Source organism: Malania oleifera, chromosome 11 (assembly GCF_029873635.1).
Source record: "Malania oleifera isolate guangnan ecotype guangnan chromosome 11, ASM2987363v1, whole genome shotgun sequence".
Classification (NCBI taxonomy): domain Eukaryota; kingdom Viridiplantae; phylum Streptophyta; class Magnoliopsida; order Santalales; family Ximeniaceae; genus Malania; species Malania oleifera.
This window is the reverse complement of record NC_080427.1, coordinates 86,605,955-86,631,564: the sequence shown is the minus strand read 5'-3', so window position 1 is coordinate 86,631,564 and position 25,610 is coordinate 86,605,955. Positions and strand designations below refer to the sequence as shown.

The window sequence follows — 25,610 nt, the reverse complement described above, 5'->3', positions numbered from 1 at the left end:
TCCATGAATCTTCCAGCAGGCCTCCTTGGTGTGACCAGTCTTCCGGCAGTGATCGCACCAAGGTCATCCTTTTTTCGATCTGTTGTCTCCAACTTGATGTTGAGGCCCTTGAATCGAGTGCAGATCTTTCAGGGCTGTGAGCCGTAGTTGGTAGTCCCATCATCACTTTCTTTCGACTCTCTTTCATGCGAACTTCTAAAAACGCCTCTTGAATACTAGGTATCGGTTTCAGCCCCATGATTCTTCCTCGTAACTTCATCAAGGTCCTTGTTGAGGCCCAACAGAAACTTAAAGTCTTTTCTTTTCAATGATTTACTTATATTTGATTCCATCTTCCAGGAAGTTCCAATCTTATTCTTCAAACATGTCTAATTGCTACCAATTTCATGTGAGAGGATTGAAGTATTGAGTGACCATGAGATCTCCTTGGCGTAGATCGTGAAGAATACTTTCAACACCGAACAGTTCGGATGAGTTATCAAAGCTAGAATACGTTTCTTTGGCTGCGTCCCAGATGTCCTTTGCGGTCACATACAATAGGAAATTTTCTCCTATTTCGTTTGTCATTGAGTTAATAAGCCAAGGCAGCACCATGTTGTTCTCTGACTTCCATGTTCTGTACTTCAGATCTTCTTTGGTTGGTGGGGCTGCTACTCCGGTGAGGTAGTCGTCTCTTCCTTTACCGCAAATGAACATCATTACTAATTGTGACCACTAAAGATAATTTTGTCCATTGAGTTTGTGCCCTATAACGGGCAGTAGATTGCCATCTGATCCTCCATTGCAGCCTGTGGTTAAGGTTTCAAGATGGGAGGTGACTTCTGAGAAGGATTGACTTTGCCAAGTCATTGTCATTCTGTATTTTGTCATCTATCTACGGTTCAGAGGTGGCTCTGATACCATGCTGATTTTAGAGAAAACAATTCTCTTATTTCTTAATGATAAATGTACAGCCTGCATATAATGGAAGGAAGAATAGTTATTTTCACTATATTCGGTAACAAGATACTAATTACCACAAAATCTGAAAACTAACCAAATATAGGAAACTAAAAAATAGGAAACAAACTAATAGAGATATCAGAAATTTTCCAAAATCTCTTTATTCCTAAATTAACGTAGTCAACTAATAATAAAATCAGAATTGCTGCAACGGTTTCCCTGAAAAATCAGGGATCGGGTATTTCCACAAAAAGGGACAACATTCGCCCCCAAAAGTGAATCACCAATACCCTACAACTCTAATGTTAAGGAAGAAAAAACCGAGAACAAGATTCCTCAAGCTTAAAGGATGCTATCCTAGTATCCCAAATGATATGTTGACCCCCCAAATGCCCTTGATGAAGGAAGACAAACCTAATCTTTATGTCTACTTTCCCATAAGCTTCTAATCATGAAGGAATCAACTTCCCTCAGCTTTGTTTCCTAAAAGAACAAAATATCAAGTGTGGCCTTAGAAACAAGTATCTTAACCACTCTCCTCTTGGCATGACTACCTAGGTCTCAAACATTCCAAGAAGAAGACTCCAAGTTTTCAATAGAGATAGTATGGGTTAAGGGGGTTCTAGGGCTTTCAAACTTGGGAAGATGAACCTAGTCTAAACTCACATCTCCTTGGAAGGAAAAAATAAAAGCTTTGTTAGAAAATGAAACCCAATAATGGGACTCAAAATATGTGCATCAATGGTGGTCCTTGACCTTGTTGTGGTCCTTGACCTTGTCTTTCATATGAAGGCCATTGATAAGGAGCCATTCGTAGCCTAAAAAAATAGGGCTGAAATCATCTTATTAAACCTCCAATCCTCTTTCTCCACTGGGACAATTTGCTTGCCTTGTTCTGATTAGAGCCCCCCACTCCCATATGAGACCTAATCCTTCTAAAGGTGGTGAAAGCCCCTCAAGACACCCTCTTTTGAACTAATTCTAGACAAGGATAATGGAGACTAGCTCCCCTCCATCGATGAGGTATGTTCCAACTGAGTTGGTTTTTTGGGCGGCGCAAAAAGGTGTCTCTGATTGGCCTCGCACAAGCGCTTCTTGGTAGAACCCAGCCCTTCTTCCATTTTAGACCTGTGCAGACCTCATCCCTTAGAGATCCCAGAAACCCCCAACTCCAAACCATAAGAAATCTCTCATTATGTTCAATCTTATTTGCAATCCCCACTAGAATTTTAAAAATTGACAAACAATACAAGGGGTTACTAGATAAACATGCATGAATAAGGGTGATTCTACCCCCAAGGGAAAATAGCCTTTTTACAACCATCCAGCCTCTTGGGGCTTTTTCTCTAGATGTATGAGCAATCAATTCCCTCCTTTCAATTTCTTGTAATCCAACCTTGACCAATTAGGCTCTACCCTATATTATTCTTGACTTTTTTTAGACAACCACTTATAAGTGATGTGCTTGCTCTCAATGTCCTTGTTACATGTGTGTGTGGGTTCATTGGACTTCACCTGCACTGTCTTCTCTTTTGCATGTAAAAAGCATAATTTTTCATGGACATCCCTTCTTGTGCACACAGCCCTTACCCTTCTATTGTCATTCTTTGGGAACTTAATCTTACCATATCTATTGGTGACAGCATACTGCCTAACAGCTTGCTTGAATTCAATGGATGAGCTAAAAAACATCCTTACTATGAAGTGTGGGTTACACTACAACATCAACATAAAATTCTGAAAACCTTTGCCCTCTCTCATTGGACATCATCATCTAAATCAATATTAAGCTCATGAGAATGTGAGATTAAGCATAATATGATTCAACATCAACACAACCACCACATACATACAGCGTACCATGCTCGACTTTAGAATTGCCCTCTACCCCACCTTGGTGCATGCCACCCTCAGCTTGGGCTGATGGCTAGGGATTGAGCCGATAAGTTGCCTTGGGGAAACAATCCAAGTGGCACGTTCATTCTCAAATTTAACAGGATACTTTAATCGCCCCATGTCATGTAATTGTCAGTACAGCCCAACTAATGTGGGTAACACATTTATCCAACTAAAAACAGGATGGCAACCTCTGGAGAGAGACTTCCTGTTGACTCTATCCTGAGCCTAGTTAAGTTATTGCCAAAGGGACCTCTACAAAAAGACCAAGCGGGCATAGAAACAAGGTAAAAAAACATAACCCAAGGAGTCTTACAATCTAAGTGCCCATGCTCTCTTAGTTCACCTCACTATCACCTCAAGCCAACATACTCAACATTCTAACATTCCATGCGTAACACCTCATTCCCATTGAAGGATGTGCTCGATAAACAAATGAATTCATGGCTGATTACAATCCAGCTACTATAAATCAAAAAAAAAAAAAATTGTAGTGGTGCAAATATATTATGACAGACACCATTGGTAATGAACCTATTCAATTCTTTCATTTAGTCATTTAAATGTTTGCAACTCACCTAAAAAGAAGTGACTATGGTTTAAAATTGCAATCAGTGTGGCGTAGTCAAAAAGTGTAACAGTTGCAGCCAAAAGAAATATAACTTAAAATGAACAGATTGCAAACACTGTGGACGAGTTATTGTGAACATGGTCTTAAATTTCCACCAAAAAAAAAAATTGTTGAAATTTCCATCAAAATTTAGCTTTCCATCACCCTTGAAATTGAAATGGCAATCAATTTCTGTCTTACATAATTTCGGTCAAAATTTCACGAATCATCTTAAATTTATCGAAATCCCAAAATTTTGGTTAAACAAGTCGAAATTTTAATTATAGAATGAAATTTCCTTGGAATTCAAAGGTGAGATTAAGATACAAAGTGAAATTTCTCTCTTAATTTATCTTATTTTTTGTTGAAACAAAAGATTATCAAAGGCTTTTGAAATTCTATGAAAAAATAAACTTACAAACATCATTTTGTTTAACCATTCATGTCTAAATTATCTTCATTAGTATAATAAATAATATTTAGTTTATTTATGAATATCATTAATACTAACTAAATATGTTTACTACATAGTATATTAAAAATATACTTAATAAACATATTATAGTACAACTATTGCATCTCATATATGACATAGATGAATTTAATTTGTAATATATTAGTCCTAAAACCTACACTATTATGTTTATGAACCATTTCTAAAGTTTCATAAAAGAACTCCATGCTTTACTAAGTTCCATTGTTTTTCAAATCAAAATGGACATTGACATCGAAATTGAAATTTTCATATTTTTGGAGCTTCGAAATTTTAGTTGAAATTGAAATTTAAGACCTTGATTATGAACACAATAATTTTTTATTTCCCCTTTGATTAGTACTACGCTATTTTTTATACACATTATATTGCTTCAACTTGATTTCTAGTTATTATGGCTTTTCAACTGTTTTTTATCTTTTCATTTTAATTCCATAGTATAGTTGATTAAGCAATAAAAGTCATGTGATCTAGTACTTGGATTAACTGCAGCCCATTAATAACAAAAAATATACCAATGAGGAAAAACTAAGCTAATAGCGTTATGAATATTTTTAGACATAGCAAAAAAAAAAATTATTTGACATAGAAACAAAATAAAAGAGAGGAAAAGGAAAAATATAAAGAAAAAATGATTTCTAATGAAAGAATTTCAGATTGCATATGAGAAATCAACAGTCTGAAATATTCAAATTATTCATCTGAAGAAGTAGGGGTTTTTGCACCTACGTGGAGGTCATGTACTCCTCATAAAAAAAGAAGTCCAGGATGTATATCTGAAACAAAGATATGCACAGAATGAAAATTCAGCATGGACAAATGGCATATTTCAGACGAAGCATTCATAATGATAGCCACCAAATTACCACAGAAAATAGCTGGTAGAGAATCATAGATCGGCACAGGCTGGCATTTTGAATACTTTTTGCTAGTACTGAAAGATTGATTAGTAGCCATCCCATCATTCCAGCTCTAACAAAGAAAAATCTACAAAGGAAAAACCATCGCCATAAAAAGAATATCTCCCCCAAAACATGTCTTAGATTCTACCAAGTCATTAGTCATCACATTCCACATCATGAAACAGAAACAATAAACAAGAGGCCAAAGAAATTAACTTCAGCAACTCTAACCCTGTGTTTAGGTGAGGTCTTGGGTTTGGATCCATGTGGATTTGGACAAATTGTAATACAAAATTGTATTGAATTTTGTCCAAATCCAAGGCCCAAAATCCATGCTCCCAAATGCAACGTCAAGGAAATTGCAAGAGCATGTGTATGCATATTAAAGTGAGCTCTACTCACAAAATAACTAAAGGTTTGTAATATGTGCATACGAAAAAAGTGAGTGCATGTAAGTATATATCATTTTTTAGAAGGCACAATCAAGGCTCGCCTCAAGAGAAGGCATCCCTAAAATGCCTAAGGCTCAATCCAATCTATCTGATCCCAAAAGAGGCCAATGCATTACACAATGACGCTTTTTCATTTGTACACGAGGAACAGCTTTTGTGCTTTCCTAGTTAACTTACCCATTTTTGGTGTATGAATCTCAAATTAGATTTTGCTAGAAAATTTTAACCATGTGTTATATGAAAGAAATTTGAACCTCAACCTTTTCAAAATATTAAGTTCGAGATTAGATCTTGAAAATAATTTGAACTTTGTACTATTAACAATCTATTGGCTTAATTAAGTTAATGAATTCTAATTTTTTTTTTTAATGGTCAAATGGTAGTTTACAAATTATATTTGATTTTATCACATTTTGTAATTTTTAAATTTTTTTCAGTATTTTAAAATTATATGTAATTTTTCTACATATTTTTATCTAAAAATAAAATTCACAAAAGGTTTACACTCAACCCCTTATGGATTACGAAGCCTTGTAAGGGCTAAATTGCCTCACCTTGCAACTTCACCAATGGAGCACACCCGTAGCTTATGTAACATCTAAATTGAGCGCTAATTGCATATTAATTAAGCCTCAAGAAAATTTTCACATTGTGCACACCAGGAAATAAAAGAAATTTGGCAAAAATCTCATTGATTGAACAGGATTACACAGATTATTCATATTTTGTAATTAAGAAAATCATTGCAGCACTAGAAACTAGATTCTTATTATATAAAATGAACCTATATGCACGTTATCAGTACGGTCCCAATATGATTCATTCTCAAACAAGCTATAGAAATTTCAACGCTGGAGTACATGTATTTGACATCAATTCCTATAAACAGAGAGAAATCCCCTGCAAAAAGCCCAGGTTAAAGAGAAAACCTTTTATTTGAAGCTAGAGAAAGTTGGGGCAGGGAGATTTGTTACTACATGTGAGTAATTTTGGTAAGGAATTTCTGACCCTAACTGTCATTGTCTGCAGTAAGGTGGACGTCCAGAGCTTGGCTTCGATCTTGATTCTGTTGGGAAATTTTGTTTATAGAAGATTCGGGCAGTTAAGACACTTGGTGGCAACCAGATCAACACGAGTCAGTAAATACCAGGGTAAGTAAGGCTGAGTTCGAATGATAAGGGTAGCATTGTAAAAAAACAAATTATTACTGAAAACTAAAATCCATACCAAAACCAAACCATTAATTCAGTTCCGTTCTAAATAAAAACAAAAGAAAAAAGGGGGAAAACCCAAATTAAAATTGTTTATATACTATCATATAGTTTCTAATATTTAGAACAAATTGATTTTCATTTATTTAATTTTAATTACGTATTATTTTCAAAAAAATTTTACATGATCATGACCATCAGGCAGTATGACCACAAATTACAAGTGCTCCCTTCCCCCCGGAACTCCCCTCTGCCGCTATAAATAAGCACCCCTTCCCCCAATCTCTCACATGCAGACTTTGAACTTACAAAAATGCGCAGTAGGCTCTAACGATGCCCTTCCCCCCCCCCCCCCCCCGGGGCCTCCAATGCCCTTGTGGGCATTAGGTAGGCCGACAGAACAAGAGAAGATATCCTTATGTCATTAAGCTACGTTCAGCCCTGGGAGATTGGCTTTGTCCAATAGGAACTGATTAGCCCAGTTCAGTTTCAATTTAGATAAAAACAAAACCAAACCAACCAATATACAGTACTGGGCAAGGGGCATTCAATCTTTGGTCCTGGAAGTTTGAAAGTGCATAGTTGGAGCATACTCAATGAAGGTCAACAAGAGCCTATAGAGTAGAAGGGCTCCAATCTTTCAAATTTTAAGATAAGCAAGTAAAAGAATGGAAGGATGTGGTAGTTGGAACATAGGAGGTCCATAGCTAGGGAAGTAAATAGATCCAAGTTAATGGAGATCCTGCTCCACTAGGTGTATTTGAGTTCCTAAACAAATTATGAATAGTTGTCGATTACAAACCCATTATAATCGGTAAATGGAATTTGTCTATCTAGCTTCGATTACAAACCCATTATAATCCACCCCACCCTAATCAAACCCGACTACATATTTAATTATAAAAAAAGGGCGTCCCCGGGCCACAAGGCTCCCGCTTTGCAAGAGTAGAGGACATATTTAAATATAAATATATTAATATATATTTTATATGCAAGTACATTACGCCCAAACTCCAAATAAAAGATTTAAAAAATAAATAAAAGATAAGGGCAAAAGTGGGAATTCAACTCTAAAAAACCTAATCTAATGCCTTTTATTGCTTCACCTTTATTCAATTCATTTCTTCATTTTGGCTAAAAGCCCAAGAAGGGAGAAGCAGCAGGCAGAGGCTCTTGCTTCTCTTCAATCTTCATCACGGCAGTTCTTGCCTCTTCCTTGCAGCCCCGCAGGCCACAGTTACTCCAGCCATGATGCCTTCTCTTTGTGTAGTTTTACAACAAGTGGAACCAAGGAAGGGAACGACCTCTCCTCCTTCAGTCTTTTTAATTTTTAATTTTCATTATCTTTTTGTTTTATCTAAAGATTCTTCAGATATCCTTTAAAAGTCAACAACAACAACAACAACAAAACCAAGCCTTAGTCCCACTAAGTGGGGTCGGCTATATGAATCCTTTTCCGCCAATTTATGCGATCATGGACCATTTCTTTTGATAGATTCAAAGACATTAAATCCTTACTCACTATCTCCTCCCAAGTTATTTTAGGTCTACCCCTACCCCTTCTACTGCCCCCCACAGTAACTAAGTCACTCTTCTTCACAGGTGCACTATAAGGCCTACGTTGCAAGTGTCCATACCATCTAAGTCGTCCTTCCCTTATCTTATCTTCGATAGGAGCTACACCTAACTTACCACGAATATGTTCATTCCTTAATTTATCTTTTAATGTTATACCACTCATCCATCTAAGCATCCTCATCTCAGCAACTTTTACTTTTTGGATATTATGTTTCTTCGTCGCCCAACATTCTGATCCATATCTTATAGATGTCCTATAAAACTTCCCTTTCAATTTTAAGGGTATTCTACGATCACATAGAACACTTGAAGAACTTCTCCATTTTACCCAACCTGCTTTAACTCTATGCATTACATCATCTTCAATTTCTCCTTCAGCTTGCATAATAGATCCAAGGTATCGAAATCTACAAGTACTATTTATTTCTTCATCATCAAGTTTAACTTTGTCTCCAATATTCCTCCTATCATTACTAAAATTACATTTCATATATTCTGTTTTATTTCTACTTATCTTAAAGCCTCTGGATTCCAAAGCTTCTCTCCATAATTCTAACTCAGCCTCTACTCCATCCCTAGTTTCGTCAATTAATACAATATCATCTGCAAACAACATACACCATGGAACCTCCTTTTGAATACTCTTAGTCAATTGGTCCATCACTAAAGCAAAAAGATAAGGACTCAAAGCAGATCCTTGATGTACACCTATGGTAATTGGAAATTCTCTAGTTTCTCCATCTATAGTCTTTACACTAGTCATTACTCCATCGTACATATCCATAATGACATCGGTATAACCTACAACATACACCCTTTTTTTCTAAAACCCACCATAAAACTTCCCTAGGTATCCTATCATATGCTTTCTCAAGATCAATAAATATCATATGCAAGTCCCTCTTCTTTTCCCTAAACTTTTCCATTAATCTTCTTAAAAGATAAATAGCTTCTGTGGTAGATCTCCCAGGCATAAAACCAAATTGATTTTCTGAGATCTTCGTTTCTAACCTTAATCTTTGTTCAACTACTCTTTCCCATAGTTTCATCGTATGACTCATAAGTTTAATTCCACGATAGTTATTACAATTTTGAATATCTCCTTTATTTTTGTATATAGGTATTAAAGTACTTTTCCTCCATTCATCTGGCATTTTCTTAGTTTTTACAATTGTATTAAATAAATTAGTTAACCATATAATTCCGTTATCACCCAAGCATTTCCAAACTTCAATTGGGATGTTATCTGGTCCCATAGCTTTCCCATTTTTCATCTTTTTTAGTGCAAACTTAACTTCGTTAACTCTAATTTTTCGAATAAATCTTATATTTTTAGTCTTTTCCTCATTTGACAATTCTAAATTTAAGCCTTCTATTTGGTTTTCATTAAACAACTTACTAAAGTAACTTCGCCATCTTTCTTTATTATCTTCGTTCTTAACCAAGACAATATCATCCTCACTTTTTATACATTTTACATTTCCTAAGTCCTTGTTCTTCCTTTCTCTAGCTTTAGCAAGTTTAAATATATCTCTTTCCCCTTCTTTTGTACCTAATCTATCATACAAACTATTAAATGATCTATATTTAGCTTCACTAACGGCCCTTTTTGCATTTTTCTTGCCTCCTTATATTTTTCAAAGTCAAAAACAAAAATAAAAATGTGAACTTGTTGCACTCTGCTCCCTGCAAGTAATATAATTTGGTGGTTTGAATTTGAAATTGTTTGATTTTATTTAAGCTAAATGTAATTTCAAGACCAATCAAATACTTGCTTTATAAAAAGAGAAGAGCACTTAAAAACTTTCAAGAGTGGGCATAATAAAAGCCAAATAGATTTCTTCTTAACTAGGAATGAGGATCGTCTATCTTGTAAGGACTGTAAAGTCATCTTAGATGAAAGTTTCGCAACACAACAGAGTTCTAGCATTAGATTACATATTAAAAAAATGGAAGAGAAAGGGTAACATAAATCAACACAAGAGGACTTGAAGGGAGATAAAATAGTAAAATTCAAAGATAAACTTATCAAAAAGTGTGATTGGACAGTAGGGGGTAAGATATATGCAAATACTGTTTGGAATAAAATGGGTAACTCTATCATAAGGATGGCAAAAAAGATTTTAGGTGAGAGTGCAAAAGAAGATACTCGGGTAATAAAGAAAGTTTGTGGTGGGATCAAGAAGTTCAAAAAAGTCGTTAAGACAAAAAGAAATTGACATAAAATATGACAATTGTAGAAATATAGAAATTCTTGAAAAAAATAAAAAGGCAAGAAAAAATGTGAAAACAATTATTACTAAAACTAAACATAGAGCTTATGATACTTTATATACTAGACTAGATACAAAAGCAGGAGAAAGAGATATTTATAAACTTGCTAGAACTAGAGAAAGGAAATGCAAAAATTTAGGTGATGTAAAATGTATAAAGGACGAGAATGATAATTTCTTAACTAGAGAGGAAGGCATAAAAGAGAGGTGGTAAAGATACCTTGATAAGTTGTTTAATGAAAACCAAAATAAAATATTGAACATGGAAGTGACAAATGAGGAGAAGACTAAAAATAGAAGATTCATTCGCAAAATTAGAGTCCTTGAAGTTAAGATAGCGTTAAAAAAAAAGATGAAAAGTGGGAAATCTATAGGACCAAATAACATACCATTTGAAGTTTGGAAATGTTTACGGGATAAAGGAAATACTTGGTTAACTAATCTTTTCAACATTATTATAAAACCAAGAAAATTCTAGAAGAATAGAGGAAAAGCATGTTAATACCTTTATACAAAAACAAAAGGTGATATTCAAAATTGTAATAACTATCGTGGAATTATGATTATGAGTCATACGATGAAATTATGGGAAAGGGTAACTGCACAAAGAATAAGACAAGAAACAAGCATTTTAGAGAATCCATTTGATTTTATGCCTACGAGATCAACAACAGAAGTAATTTATCTTTTAAGAAGATTAATGGAAAAGTTTAGGGAAGGAAAAGGGATTTATATATGGTTTTTGTTGACCTAGAGAAAGCATATGATAGAGTACCCAAGGAAGTTCTTTGGTGGGTCTTAGAAAAGAATGGGAGTTTGCAGTAGATATAATGAGGTCATTAAGGATACATATGACAAAGAAGTGACTAGTGTTAGAACTGTAAGAGAGGAATCTAGAGATTTTCCAATCACAATAGATGTACATCAAGGTTTTACTTTGAGTCCTTATCTTTTTACTTTAGTGATTGATGAACTTACTAAGAATATCCAAAACAAGATCCCTTGGTGTATGTTGTTTGCAAATGATATTGTGCTAATTGATGAAAGTGGGAATAGAGTGGAACTTTGGTGAACCGTATTAGAGTCCAAAGGTTTTAGGATAAGTAGGAATAAGACAAAATATATGAAACGTAATTTCAGTAACATAAGGAGTAGTGAAGAAAAGATTAAACTTGATAATCAAGAAATTATTAGCACCAATAGATTTTGATATCTTGGATCTATCATGCAAGCGGAAGGGGAAATTGAAGAAATACATACAATTAAAAGTTGATTGGGCAAAATGGAGGAGTAGGTTAGGCGTGTTGTGTGATCATAGAATAGCCTTAAAATTAAAAGGAAAGTCTTATAAGACGACTATAAGGTCAGCTATGCTTTATGGTTCAGAAAATTGGCGAACTAAAAAACATGTACAAAAAGTTAAAGTTGTCAAAATGCAAATTTTAAGGTGGATGAGTGGTATAGCATTAAAAGATAAACTAAGGAACGAGCATATACACAACAATTAGGCATAGAACCAGTCAAAGACAAGATAAAGGAAGGGCGACTTAGATGGTTTGGACATTTGAAATGCAAGTCTAGTAGAGCCCCTGTGAAGAAGAGTGAGTTAGTCATTATTTCTAGCATGAAAAGGGGTAAGACTAGGCCTAAAATAACTTGGAATGAGGTAGTGAGGAAGGATTTAATAGCCCTACCTCACCTAGTGGGACTTAAGTACGCTTGCAGTTGTTGTTTTTGTTGTTGTAATTTCATGACCATACGTACTCAACAAAGATTATGATATGATATCAATTTTTACTAAGAATCTGAAAACCTAGTTGATTTTGTATTATCCTCAATCAAGTCTTTCCGCCAAAAAAAATTTTAATCCACCTAAGCATGCATATTCGGGGCATTGGATTGGGGCAGGTTTTAGATTTAGGTCAACATTCGAGCGAACAGTCTGAGCTCCTAGTTATTTGGGATGGCATGTGAGTTTTGTCTCGAAAGTAATACAAGACGGTAGGTATGGGGGGGAGAATTAGGCTGGTTGGTGATGCTGATGGTCATCCCACCCTAATTACATCGCTATTCATAGAGAGAATAGTCCATGACTGATGCAGGAAGGTAAGGGAGCAAAAGAAGACGATAGAATTAAGGGAGACAAATAAAAAGGGGAAGAGAAGAAGGAAGAAGAAAGGAGAACAAGAGAAACATCAAAATAAAACAAAAGGTATAGACAGAACAATGGAAACAAAACAGAAGGAGAAGTAGAAATAGGAGACGAAAGAAGGAGAAGAAAGAAAAAGGAAGAAGAAGAAAGGAGGAAGAAAAAGAAAGGAGAATGAAGAAGACATGAGAGAGAGAGAGAGAGAGAGAGAGAGAGAGAGAGAGAGAGAGAGAGAGAGAGAGAGAGAGAGAGATGGTGAGGTAGAGGAAGAGAGAAAACATAAGACTCAATTAATAATTCAAAAAAGTTCCTTAACCCTACAACATAAGCCTAGATTTATAGGCAACTAAGAAACCCTAAAGATAAAAACTAATGAGAATCACCAACATAACCACAAAACAATTAAAAATCATAAATAATTCTAAAGCAATTCAAAATTACTAAATTAAACAAATATCACCAAACTGATATAAAAATCCCCAATTTTTAAATCTTCAAACAAAATATGATTGCCTAGAATTCTCTACGAGCAATCCTCCTTCAAACTCCTACTGTTAGAGAAAGCTCAGCCTCAAGTTTCACAATGTGCAACATGAGCGCGGAATATATATCCATAAGCCATTCAATTTGTAATTTCACATTGTCATTTTTCAATTGTCATGCAAGTATCAACAAATTATTGAAATCCTCTTCAAAATTCAAAATCCAGATATGGCCAATAGGTGGAGAATTATCATGTTGTGGAAGATGATCCAAGGCTAGGGGCCTATAGGTCACAAACTTATCACAAGATTTGACAATTTCATCCTCTAGTGTTTATCATAACTAGAGGAGTAGAAACGAAGTTTCGAAAAATATTGCCTGGAATTGTGACTACTGTTTTTTGCATCCTGGAGGAAGTCAAGTGCAGGATTCTTGAAGTAAGGATATTAGAAGGTTTTGAGTTTTATTTGGCGTTATTTCCTTTTGAGATGTATTTTGCACTATATCCTTTTTGAGCTTATACATTCTACCTTACCTTCTTTAAAGAAAAAAAAAAAAAAAGATGGTTCTCTGAAAGGCTCTTCCTATGAATTGAATTCCCAACATTGAATTTTGCTGCCTGCCCCTCAGAACCTTCTACACCTTGAATATTTTGCTTCCTTGCATTTGCTTGTCGTTCATGGATGGAAACATGTGGACTATCACCCACACAATCAATGCAGCTGTCATTTCCACATAGATAATTGCAATTTCCCCTTTTCTGTCATCATATGTGCAGTCCATAACAACAACTTTTGCTTTATCCCTGCTAGGCTGTTTTGAGATTGGAAGCCTGTGTCGTCCAAAATAATAACTCTTTCTGCTATTGAGATGGAAGATGATCTCATCATAACAGTCCAGGAATGATCCAGTATTTATAATCCAAAAAAGTTTGAGCTTTACCTTGTTATCTTCAGTAGTATTGTATTCTATCCCACCACTCAGATGCATAGCCCACAAGATTATAAGATGCAAATCAAGTCCTCCTATTTTCCGGTGTTTCATTGTATTCAAAATAAATATCAAGAAAAAACAGCCAATCTACAAATTCTCTCTCTTGGTAAAATTTCCATTGAAACAAGCAATATCCTCAAGGCAAAGCATACAAGCCAATGTAAGTTATTTCCCAAATTAATATCTTGCAAAATATTTAAAAAGTTAGCCACCATTGTAGGTTCTCTGATTTATCAACCATAATCCAGATTACCTTGCATAAATTCCAAAAAATTTCAGAATTAAACCCATTTTTAGGTGCTGACAATGCTGAATTTTCCTCAAAAAAATATATTGAACAGTTGAAGTTGGATTTCATCATACCAGAGTTAAAATATCACAATAAAAAAAATAATTTATTGCAGTAAATCTAAAAATATCGCAGCTGGGTCTCAATTTGATACCAGCAGACTTAATTCATCATCCAAAGAAAAACACTGAAATTTGCAACCACAAACCAAGATTGAAGAGATCGAGGATTTTGACTATCTCACCAAAACCTCTAAGCACAACTTGCAATGAGTCTCAGCTTAGTCATGCAATTTTCTGAAACCAACCTCCCAATTTCTCAAGTCTTCACAAAAACAACCCACAAATCGCAGAGATAAATCTGAATTGCTGGAAAGCCAAATTTATCCTCCAAAATATGAACAGGACTTGATTAATTATTTCTCCACCAAACAGCTTCAAAATCTAAGGGAACAAATCCCAAAATTTCATGGCTGAAACCAATTTCTCATGAGTCTGGAAATTGCAGAAGGTTCTGGACCTGTTTCACACACGTGCCACCAGCGTGCAGCATGCACGAGCCACTGGTTGTGGTCATCTGGCAATGGGCTTCTGGCTGGTGATAGATAGAGGGGTTGTAAGTCTATTGGTGGTGGCAGCATCTCTAGATAACTCTATCAAATGTTGGATTTTAAAGGGGACTCAGCTGGAACAATTTCAGGGGGAGTGTGTTGAGCTTTCTAGTAATCAGACAGTGATGAAATTTTAGGAGAAAGCCTCTTGGGCAGCTCTGTTTTAAATGGTTGTGGTGGTGTCATAAGATAATGTTGGAAAAGCAGAGTTCAACAATGAGGGGCATGATTGTATTTTTCTTTCGGAAATTGCAGGTGATGAACAGTCTCTGGTTTCAGTGAATTGTGTTGCCTGGTTCTCTGATGGAAGGGGTTATGGGCCAGGATGATGATTGCAGTGAAAGTGAAGTGCGGTTGATCTACAGTTTATGGCTTTGATGATGGGTTGTTGGAAGATTCGATGGTGGTCCTGGCAGCATGAGTTTGTTGGAATTAGATTTTGATGTTTGACAAAACTTGTATGCATGACTAAATGTGTAGGAAATGATATTGTATTATATCTTGATTGTATCAGTAATAGTTGCTTCAACAGATGCTTTGAGAAATGCATTTACAGATGCTATGACGGATGCATGTACAAATGTTTTAACAGATGCATTTATAGATGCTTTAACAAATGCATTTACAGATGACTTATGACACTTATATTGAAGCTACTTGTTTATATTGTATATTATTTCTGTCAACTATTTTTACATATTTAATCATGATTATTTTCTTGATTATCTATCAGATTAAATTGAGTTTATTGAATTCTTAATGTTTGAATATTCAGCTCAAAGTTTGAGTTTAAATTCTTGGAAATAAAATAATTATCCTTGGATGTTTAGATCTCGAATATCAGGTTGTTCTGGCATTTCATCTCTCGACAAAAAATGTCCATTGGACATTTATTTCAAGCCAGATGCTGTTAGCATGTTGAAGCCAGCTGCTGTTTGAATGAGTTTTGCTGATTACTATATATTGATGTGTTCGTGTAGCTTGAAGGATAGTCGGAATACATACTCTGCCGAAACTTATGCTGTTCTCTTTTTAAAAGAGCTTTTACTTTCGACTGTATTTCTTATTCAAGTGCGCTCATTGTAAAATCATCCTTAATAGGTTGAGACCAATTTGTACAATGAATAACTGCTTCAAGAAAAGAGAAGAACACATAATAACCTTTAAGGGTGGACAAATAAAAGCCAAACAGATTTTTTCTTAACAAGGTGAGTAGATTGTTTATATTGTAAGGATTGTAAAGTTATGCTAGGGAAAACTTGACTTCACAACATAGAGTTTTAGTATTAGATACTTGTACAACGAAATGGAAGGAAAGGAAAAAATAAAAGCAACATAAATCAATGCAAGATAATTAGGTGGTGGAGTCTAAAGGGAGAAAATATAGTAAAATTTAAAGATAAAATGACAAAGAGGGGTATTGGACAATAGGGGATAAAGTAGATTGGAACACTATATGGAATAGTATGGCTAACTCCATTTAAAAAATAGCAAAGGAGATCTTCGATAAGTCCAGAGGAAGAGTATCAGAGAGCAAAGAAAGCTGCCAGCTGGATCGAGATGCCCAAAAGCACTAAAGACAATTTTAAAAAAATAATAAATAATAAAAAAAATAGGAAAAATAAAAATGCATGATATAGAACTTGGCAAGACTATAGAAATATAGAAAACTAGGAAAAAGCTTATAATAAGTTATATGCTAGACTAGATATAAAAGAAGGAAAAAGAAACATACATAAACTTTATAAGGCTAGAGAAAAGTGTAAAGGATGAGAACTATAATGTCTTGGTAAAAGAAAAAGATATAAAATATTATAAATTTGAGAGTTGATGAAACTTTGAGATTTATTCGCAAAATTGGAGTCACTAAAGTTAAGATGGTTTTAAAAAATATGAAAAGCGGAAATCTATAGGACTCTATAACATCCGATTGAAGTTTGGAAATGTTTAGGGGATAAAGGAATTATAGGGTTAACTACTCTACTTAACATTATTATACAAACCAAGAAAATGCCAGAGGAATGGAGGAAAAGCTCATTAACACTCATATATGAAAACAAAGGTAGTATTCAAAAATTTCATGGTTCGAAATTGCGGTCGTGGGTAACGTCGCAAAACGGTCGCGGGTGTCGCGGGTGTTACGTAACGGGAAGCGGGCGTAACGGTCGTGAATTTTTTTCACGCATGCACAACCATGCCAAAATTAAAAAATAAGCATGAAATCTATTAATACATGATTTTTAATGAATTTTGAAGGCTTTCATTCAACCTACAAATGCTTTTCAATAGGCATTAGATTTTTATATTAATTTTAGTGCGCTGTTTACAAAAAAAAACATATTTTTTTATAGTTTACATTACTTTAATGAGTAAAAAGATGTAGAAATGTAAGAATCAATTAATTAAAGTCATAAAGTTACTAAAAATGAATCAATACTCAATAGACTTAATAGTCAATATACACATTACACATACATGAATTTAAAAAGTGATTAATATCAAATATCAATAAATAGTTGAAAATACATGAATACAATATTACAAATTTATAACATAACACATGTCACCACCAAAAAGAATGACGTGGAGGGTCTTCATAATTTGCATCTGTATCTTGAGATTGGGATGGGAAATTATCTCCCCATCCTTGTGGAAATACATAGTTGAATGAACCCAAGTTTGCGTCATTTTGTTGTTGCTCTTGAAAATGTACTAGTGATGAAAATTCTCCTGAATAATGTCTATAAGTTGGGGCAGGGGCTGGCTCTGGGTACTGTGTAAAAGAAGACTCACTAGATCCTGAGATTCCTAATCCACTGGGATAAAAATGTGAGTCACGAGATGCATAATGTGGATATGTTGGATGAGATCCATATGATTGTGATAATGAACCATCTAAACCAAAGTCGCCAAAACTACGAACCAAACCATATGAATCTTCAGTAGAATCACTAGGGTCACCACGAGCACTCCTTCTCCTGGGTTGTGAAGATTGGTTCCCTGGAGGAATACCCAAGTCATAATTTTCAAGTATGTCATGTACTTCATAAGGATCAGAAGGATATATATCCCTTGCAAATGATGTCCCTGTATCATATCCATAATTATATTCTACACCGCCGCCTCCACCACCACCACTGCCACCCCCCCCCCTAACCCCAGCTCCAGCACCACTATTACCATCATCATCACTTGGTGGGCTCAAACCAAGATTGTCATCACTTTGTATACGTTCAGGGCTTGAACTTGAATCATCATGTGCGTTTATTGGTAGTTGATCACCTCCTTCTGTAGTACCACCAACTTCTTCATTTAACCAATTTGAATTGCCATGACCGTCGAGTAGTGGTGTCTCTCTCTCCTCTAACCATTGACTTAAAGGATCATCTTCTTCGAAAATGTAGTCCAAATTGATAGGATTGAAACCCTCTTCAATTTCTCGTTCTCTTCTTCTCATTGTACGTCTTAACTTTAACCTCATGTTGTAATGTACGAAAACAAGTTTTTGTAGTCTCATGTACTTTAATCTATTTCTTGTTTTCGTATGGATGAGGCTAAAGGTGCTCCAATTACGCTCACAGTTTGAAGCTGATGTGATCTGACTAAGAACTCTAATTGCTATTCTTTGGAGCTCAGGAGCACACAAGCCATAATGAATCCACCATTCAGCTGCATAAATAATTAAAAAGAGTTTTATGTTAGTATAGCATATATTTCAAAAGTCAAATTTGAACACAAAGAGAGAAAATAGAGTCATTCTCCATTATTTAGCTATATAGCCATATTTACCAGGATTTGTTTGTTTCACTGCCCTTTGAGCCAACGGGGTTCCAAAAGTTTCCTGCCTATCTCGATATAGCAACAACTAAAAAAGGATGATTGTGAAATATAATTAGTTAATTAGATGTATTAATAATTATTCTTGAAAGTATTACAAAATACTAGAACAATTCATTATTCAATTTAATGGAACCAATACTTACTTGATTAATAGCCCGAATTTGAGTCTCTATATCGGGTACCAACTTGGTTATTACTTTTTTAACTCCATCCATGACTTCTCTAGCAACTTCTGGAGAGGGTGGGGCACCATAAAGAAATTGTGGGTTCAAAAAATACCCTACAATTAAATTTAGAAACAAATTAATCAATAGTTTTCTAATGCAACTATGCATAATTTAAAAGTTAAAATAATAAAAAATTGTATTTGATTTACACTTACCAGTAGCGTGCAAATCTTGGTGCAACTGAAAACTCCACCGGTTGTCAATAATTTTCCAATAGTCTTTGTAAAACCGGCAATCTTTTTGAATGGCTAACTTCGCCCTATCAATTGCCTCGTATATGAAGCCCATGGTTGGTTTTTCATCACCATCAACCAATTTAAGAACTTTCACCAAGGGTTCTTGTACTTTAATTATATCAGAGGCCTTTTGTCAAAACTTTTTGCTTAAGATAATTTTCTTTGAATCATATGCTGGGCCTGATTTTGCCATTCCAAACCTTGAATTTTTCCAAGCATCAGATGTAAACATTTCCCTTAGTGCTTGTTTATGCCTAACAATAGTCTCCAAAGCAATGAAATTTGTGACAAATCGAGTGATGGCAGGGCGAAGTAACTCTCTATTATTTGTGAATTTCTTCATGAAATTCACTGTCCATGTGTGGTTGTAAATAAATGAGGTTATTGTTCTTGCATCTTCTAAGACCTTCTTCACGTTACTTTTCTTACCAATATCTTCAAGAATAAGGTCTATGCAATGAGCTGCACATGCTATCCAATAGAGATTGGGCCTCTTCTGCATTAATAATTTTCCTCCTACCTTCATTGCAGCTTCATTATCAGTCACTACTTGGACAACATTCTCCTCTCCAATTTCTTCAACCACCTCGTCCATTAATCTGAAATGAAATTATAAATTCAATAATTAGTACTATTTAATTAAAAACATGCAAGTCCATAATATTATTTGCATATACAATTAAAATTAGAAATTACCTAAAATAATATTCAGCTGTTCTGCTTGGCACATCAGAGGCATCAACTGATTTATGAAATACGGTGCCTCTATCACAATAAACTAAAAAGTTTATAATGTGTTTTCTAGTTGGTCCTGACCAACCATCACACATAAGTGTTACACCTCTCTCCTTCCAAATTCCAGCAAAAAAAGCTATATAATTTTTCATTTCTTGATACTCTTGCTCCAAATAAATTTCAGATATCTCATAGAGTGATGGACCCTTCACCCCCTTTCCAACCTCTGCAGCAATATCAAACATAGGCTGCATAAATGGAGAGTCAGCTACATTCGCTGGAATCCGATTATAAATTAGGAATTTTCCAACCGCTTTTCCTAATTTACTTCTTAAACCTTTCAGTAACTTTGTGTTGATTTTTGGTTGTTTCGCACTCTTGCTTCTTTCTAAAATAGGATCCATTGCCTTTAGTCTAGCTTTAGGGGCATCAGGATTGATCCATTGTCGTCCACTACCTCCAGCTTCTCGACCATTATAAGATCAAGCTCCTGCTCTATTGAAACCACTAGTAGCACCACTGCCAGAGCCACCTCCCTCTTCATAAATATTACCCCTTCCAGTTGTTCTTGCTCGAAATCTTTGTCTCTCTTCCCATTGTTGTTGTGATCGTATGCTTTCTTGTCGAGCAAATCTCATACTTTCTTCTTCCAAGTCTTCTTCATCGCTCAAATTCTCAAAATCTCCTCTAATTTGGGCTTCTGCTTCTTCTTGCCTTTTTTGCTTATCTCTTTTCTTCTCAGCATACTGTTGTAAATGTTTCATCATTTGTTCTCTCACTTGTGTGGTCACATTTGAGCATCCAGCTACTTGACCCTTTTTATGTGCCAAGTGTTATTTCAAGCGTGTAATGCCCACTTTGATTATCTTTCCACATAACTTACACATAATAACATGTCTATTACCGTCCACCGCAATACCAAAATGCCATCCAATATCCTCACTAGGTAAGTTTTCATTTCCTCAATCACGTGACATATTGATAAACTTAATTTGATGATCTCTACATAAAACATAAAGAAAATACAAAGTTACAACCTTTCTACAATGACAGGAATAATATAATTAGTAATTTAGTAAATATTAAATAATAAGTACTAAATAGTCCTAATTTTAAATACTTATTACGTAAAAATAAAGTATAATATTTGATTAAAAATAATAAGTAATGTTTATTATTTTTATATTTAAATAAAAAAAATTATAAAATATTAGATATTTTATTACAAAAAAAATATATTTCTTTATCTTTAAAAAGATATTTTCATTATTTTTTATAGCTTGATTTTATTTTCATTTATAACTATAAGAAATTAATATTGTAATTTTAAAGGTGAAAAAGATTTTTGCTCTACTTTCATATACATCACAACATCACAAATAGAGATCCATACATTACAAATTGACTATTTAATTTTTTAAGCATTTTCTCACTATATGGATTAAAATTAAATTTTTCTACAAATTCCAGTAGTAATTAGTAAAAATCAGATTTATTAATGTATTAACTATTAGGTTAATTTTTTTTTTATTAAGTTATCAATTTTTAATTTATTTGATAACTAAAAACAAAAAATAGATGTAAACATTTATTTTACCTAATTTTAAATTTAAGGTCAAAATGATGTTTTAAAACTTAAAAAATATTAATAAACAGGGTCACCCTACTCAAGAAATGGCAAGTAGATACATATGTAACATAAAATGGGTGACAGATGTTATTTAATTTTTTTTTCTTTTATAATATGAATATTATTTAATATTTTTTCAATAGATGGGAGTGAATATGATATCTTCTTTATCAAAATGACCACTTTGTCCTGCTGACATAACTAGTATGTTAGCCAATTGGTGCCATGAATTAATTTTATTTTTATAAGTTTGGCAAATCCTAAGATTAAATATTATAATAATTGTGCAGAGTATTCCTTCGAATTTTTTAAGAATGGTGAAAAATAGAGCTCAATTAAGCCTAGATAATATAAAATGCCATCACATGGATGTCTTATGTACATACATTATTTTAATGCTTTGTTTACCATGGTGAATGCAGTAGTGGATATTCAAATATTATTATAAAAAAGGCTTCAATTATTATTGGCAAATATTAATTATTTACTAACCTTAAAAAATATTAATTATATACTATTAATAATTGCTTGCTATGTCATGGAATTAATTTTCATAATTATCTTTCAAAAAATATAATACAATTAAAATATTTATAAATTAAGAAAATTTTATTTTACATAATTATTAATGATTTCTAATTTTTTACTCTATTAAATTACTTTTTTTTTTAATTCAATTTAACAAACCTATTTTACAACAAAATATAATTTAAAAAAAAAAAAACATAATGAGAAGTGCTGTGGGTGTTGAGTGTTGAGTGTCTCATACGCTGGGAGCCGGGAGTTGAGTCAGGCCGAGAGAGGGGAGGGATTCGAGGGAACCCAGAGGAGCCTCGAAGGAGCGAAGGCTGCGAAGCACAAAGCAGCGATGACTCCAAGCTCCGAAGCTGAAATCGAGAGGCTGGCTGGTGGCGACTGCGACGACTGGCGGAGGAAGGTGCCAACGGGCTATCGGCGACTCAGAGGGGCGGCGGAGATGCTGCAGATCTGTCGCCGACAACTCGCCAAGCTGCTGCAACTGCAAGTCTGCAATTCCTGAGTCCTGAAAGGCTGCAAAGTGCGAAGATCTGCTCGGTGTGCTCACTCTCAGGCTTCGAAGCCTTCTTATTGCTTCGGCCAACAAATTTTCAAGGTCAGTTTGTAACTTTCCATTTTACCCTTTGAATGGCAGATGGGTGTGGGGACTGGGGAGAGGGGGAAAGCAGCGCTGCTGCCTGCAGTAGAAAGCCTTCAGCGAATCTGCGACCTGTCGGCCACGTAACGGTCCGTAACGGACCGTTATGACGTGTAACGTTGAGTATCGGCCATTACGTGTTACGGCCGTGAATTTTTTCCGAACGGAATTATCGGCCCGTATCGGTTTCGGGGCCTCCGATTTCCGTTATGTATCGGCCATTACGCTACATAACGGCCGTTATTTAAAACCATATTCAAAATTGTAATAACTATCATGGAATTAAACATATTAAGTCATACGCTGAAGTTTTGGGAAAGTGCAATTGAACAAAGAACAAGAATAGAAATGAGGGTCTTTGAGAAATTTGCTTGCTTTTTCATGTTATACGAACTTCAAATTGTTTCACATGGATGTGAAAAGTGCTTTCTTAAATGACTATCATAAGCTTTCTCAAAATCTACTTTGAAAATGAACCCCCTCTTCTTATTCCAACGAATATCCTCCACCACCTCATTGGTAGGACTGCAAATGAACCAAGCCACTCATGGGCGACTTAGGAACTCTGATAAGAGCTCATTTGGGCTTGTTTATTATCTAAATGAGCAATTCCCAAGCCTAGTTTTCAAGCTCGTTTAATAAACAATCCAAGCCTGAACATAGTTGAACTCGGCTTGTTTCGACTCGTGAGTAGCTCAATTACAGGCTTGACTAGGATCATTCATTAAACTCGAATTAGGCTCATTAAGAGGCTCAATAAAAGGTTTGCTAATAGGGTCAAATAAATTTGGAGTGGGCTAAGGGATTACTATGAGTTAGCAAAGTCCAATCCTTGCTAAGGCCCAATAAGCTGCACATTGCACCTACACATAGAGTTTAAGAATCAACCAAATTATATATTTAAAAAATAAAATCTAATCAAACTAAGCCACTTCGACCCAAGCTGAGCCTAAGCCCGAGCCCATGAATAAGCCGAACTCAAGTTCAAGCCCAAGCCAATAATTTAGATACCAAGCCAAGCTCGAACCCAATTTTTTTAGACTGAACCGAGCTTAGCTTTTCCTCTACCAAACCAAGCCTGAACATGCTGAAGCTACTCAAATTGTTTGCAGCCCACTCATTGGCCACCAGAATAGCATCCAATATTTGTCCCCCCCCCCCCCCCTTCAAAAAAAAAAAGCACTTTAAGCACTCGAGATAGTATCATTGAGCACCACACACAACATATTAGCTAATACTTTAGTGATAATTTTATACACTAGAGACAAGACTAAGAGGTCTAAAATCCTCAACCTTGGAAGATCTAGCATTTTTAGGCACAAAGTCTATAAAAGAGGAATTGATACTCTTACTCAGAGCCCTATTCCCATAAAATCAATGAAAACTTTCAACAAATCACCCTTAACAATCTCCTAACAATCTTGGAAGAAATCCATATTAAACCAGTCGGGGCTTGATGCCTTATCTCTATCCATTCCAAAAATCACCCCCCTCACTTCCTCCCCATCAATGCTCTCTCTAGCCAGTGCATCTAATCATCAAAATAGGATCCCCATCTAACCCCTCAATCATCAGTCTATCATGGTTCTCTTCCGAATATAACTTACAAAAGAAATCCATAATAATAGATGCAATCCAACGATGATCGTTTGTGATCCTCCCATCCCCCATATCCAAATCCCTAATCAAGTTTTTACTTTTGTTCCCAATAGCTAACCTAGGGACAAAAAAAGAATTTGGTCTTTTGCCCCCAACTCCTCATTTCCTGGAAAATTACCTCTTCCAACTCATTTTAATTGAAGTTCTTCTAGCCTCCTCACTATCCAAAAGAATTACCTCCTCCTCCTTTTTATCCAAGATCCCCAACTCGCCAAATTCTCAATTTGTCCTTCAACCAATTCAATTTCCTAATGAATCTAAAACCTTCCCAACATCTTTTCATTCCCTAAGAATCCTTAACCAAAGGCTTAAATGTCGCAGGTTCAACCACATATTCTCAAACCTAAAAGGAGTAAGGCCCCATGACACCTTACTAGACTCCAAAATAGGGAAGTGATCGAAAGTAGACCTAGGAAGGGCAGTTTTTGGAAATAATAGAAATTCATCCTCCCAATCACAATGGAACAAAAATCTATCTAGTCTACTAGCCACCGCACTAGCCCCCCCCCCCCCCCCACAAACCGAGTGAAGAAGCATTCCCCAAAAGAAGGTCTCTCAAACTGCAATCCCTAATTAACAAATCAAACTATACACATACATACATATTTATAGAAAGATGCTCTAGCTTTTAAGCGCAGCCACCATGCAATAACCGTCGATGCACGCTACCAACAGCTTCTGCAACGCCATTGCACCTCCTCCAACTACCACTCGCCATCGTCAAAACACATGTCCAGATTGAGAACCTCCAACTAGACGCACTATTGTCATCTTTGCTGGAACTCTTGCCAACAGGAGCGTCTGCACAGTTTTGCATGAGTTGTTTTCTGAGCCCTAGCGCAAGCAGTGAGCGTCTTTGGAGCCCAACCCATTGGACCGAATCTCACCCAAACCTGGCTGATTCGAGCCCCTCTGAGGATTATTTGTCACTTCAGAGCCTTAGCCTACCGAACCTCCCAGCTTTGTTCAATTTTTTTTCAAGGCTTCAAGTCTTCATTTTTTAGTTGCAAGAGATACTCAGTTTTTTAAATGACATAGGCCTCCCTCTCTCTCACAAAACAACTCTCTCAATCTCATATGAACAGGACCATGGCTATGTTAACAAGAGGCAACGTTAAAGCACTCAAAGCAAATTGAAGGAAAATCCTTCGATTTGAGATTGGAGTAGTAGAACCCTTTGTTGTGTGTGTTCGGGAACAATGTCTCTCAAAATAGGTGGGTTAAATTC

The 25,610-nt window shown here is 35.3% G+C and overlaps 2 protein-coding genes across 3 annotated transcripts in view; both read right to left on the bottom strand.

The window, feature by feature from the left end:
• Positions 1-25,610, bottom strand: part of LOC131168441 (delta(14)-sterol reductase) — a 106,522-nt gene that overhangs the window by 38,190 nt on the left and 42,722 nt on the right. For both annotated transcript variants that reach the window (XM_058127868.1, XM_058127869.1), the window contains exons 7-8: positions 4,808-4,928; positions 4,671-4,717 (exon numbers count right to left, since the gene is read on the bottom strand). In XM_058127868.1, coding sequence (XP_057983851.1) covers positions 4,671-4,717; positions 4,808-4,928 — 168 coding nt within the window. The remainder of the gene's footprint in view (positions 1-4,670; positions 4,718-4,807; positions 4,929-25,610) is intronic.
• On the bottom strand, positions 17,361-19,783 carry LOC131168440 (uncharacterized). Its single transcript, XM_058127867.1, has 4 exons — positions 19,104-19,783; positions 18,865-19,001; positions 18,671-18,746; positions 17,361-18,550 (listed from the first exon to the last, which is right to left on the bottom strand). The coding sequence occupies exons 1-4, from the start codon at positions 19,234-19,236 to the stop codon at positions 17,445-17,447; spliced, it is 1,452 nt and encodes a 483-aa protein (XP_057983850.1). The 5' UTR covers positions 19,237-19,783; the 3' UTR covers positions 17,361-17,444.

Bases quoted from the DNA above. Each gene is read 5' to 3' on its own strand.
- LOC131168440 (XM_058127867.1), bottom strand. From the start codon at position 19,236: ATGGGCTTCATATACGAGGCAATTGATAGGGCGAAGTTAGCCATTCAA. The intron at 19,002-19,103 runs GTAAGTGTAAAT...ATTTAATTGTAG, and splicing joins CCAAGATTTGCACGCTACTG to GGTATTTTTTGAACCCACAA. The intron at 18,551-18,670 runs GTAAATATGGCT...TTATTTATGCAG, and splicing joins AGTGAAACAAACAAATCCTG to CTGAATGGTGGATTCATTAT.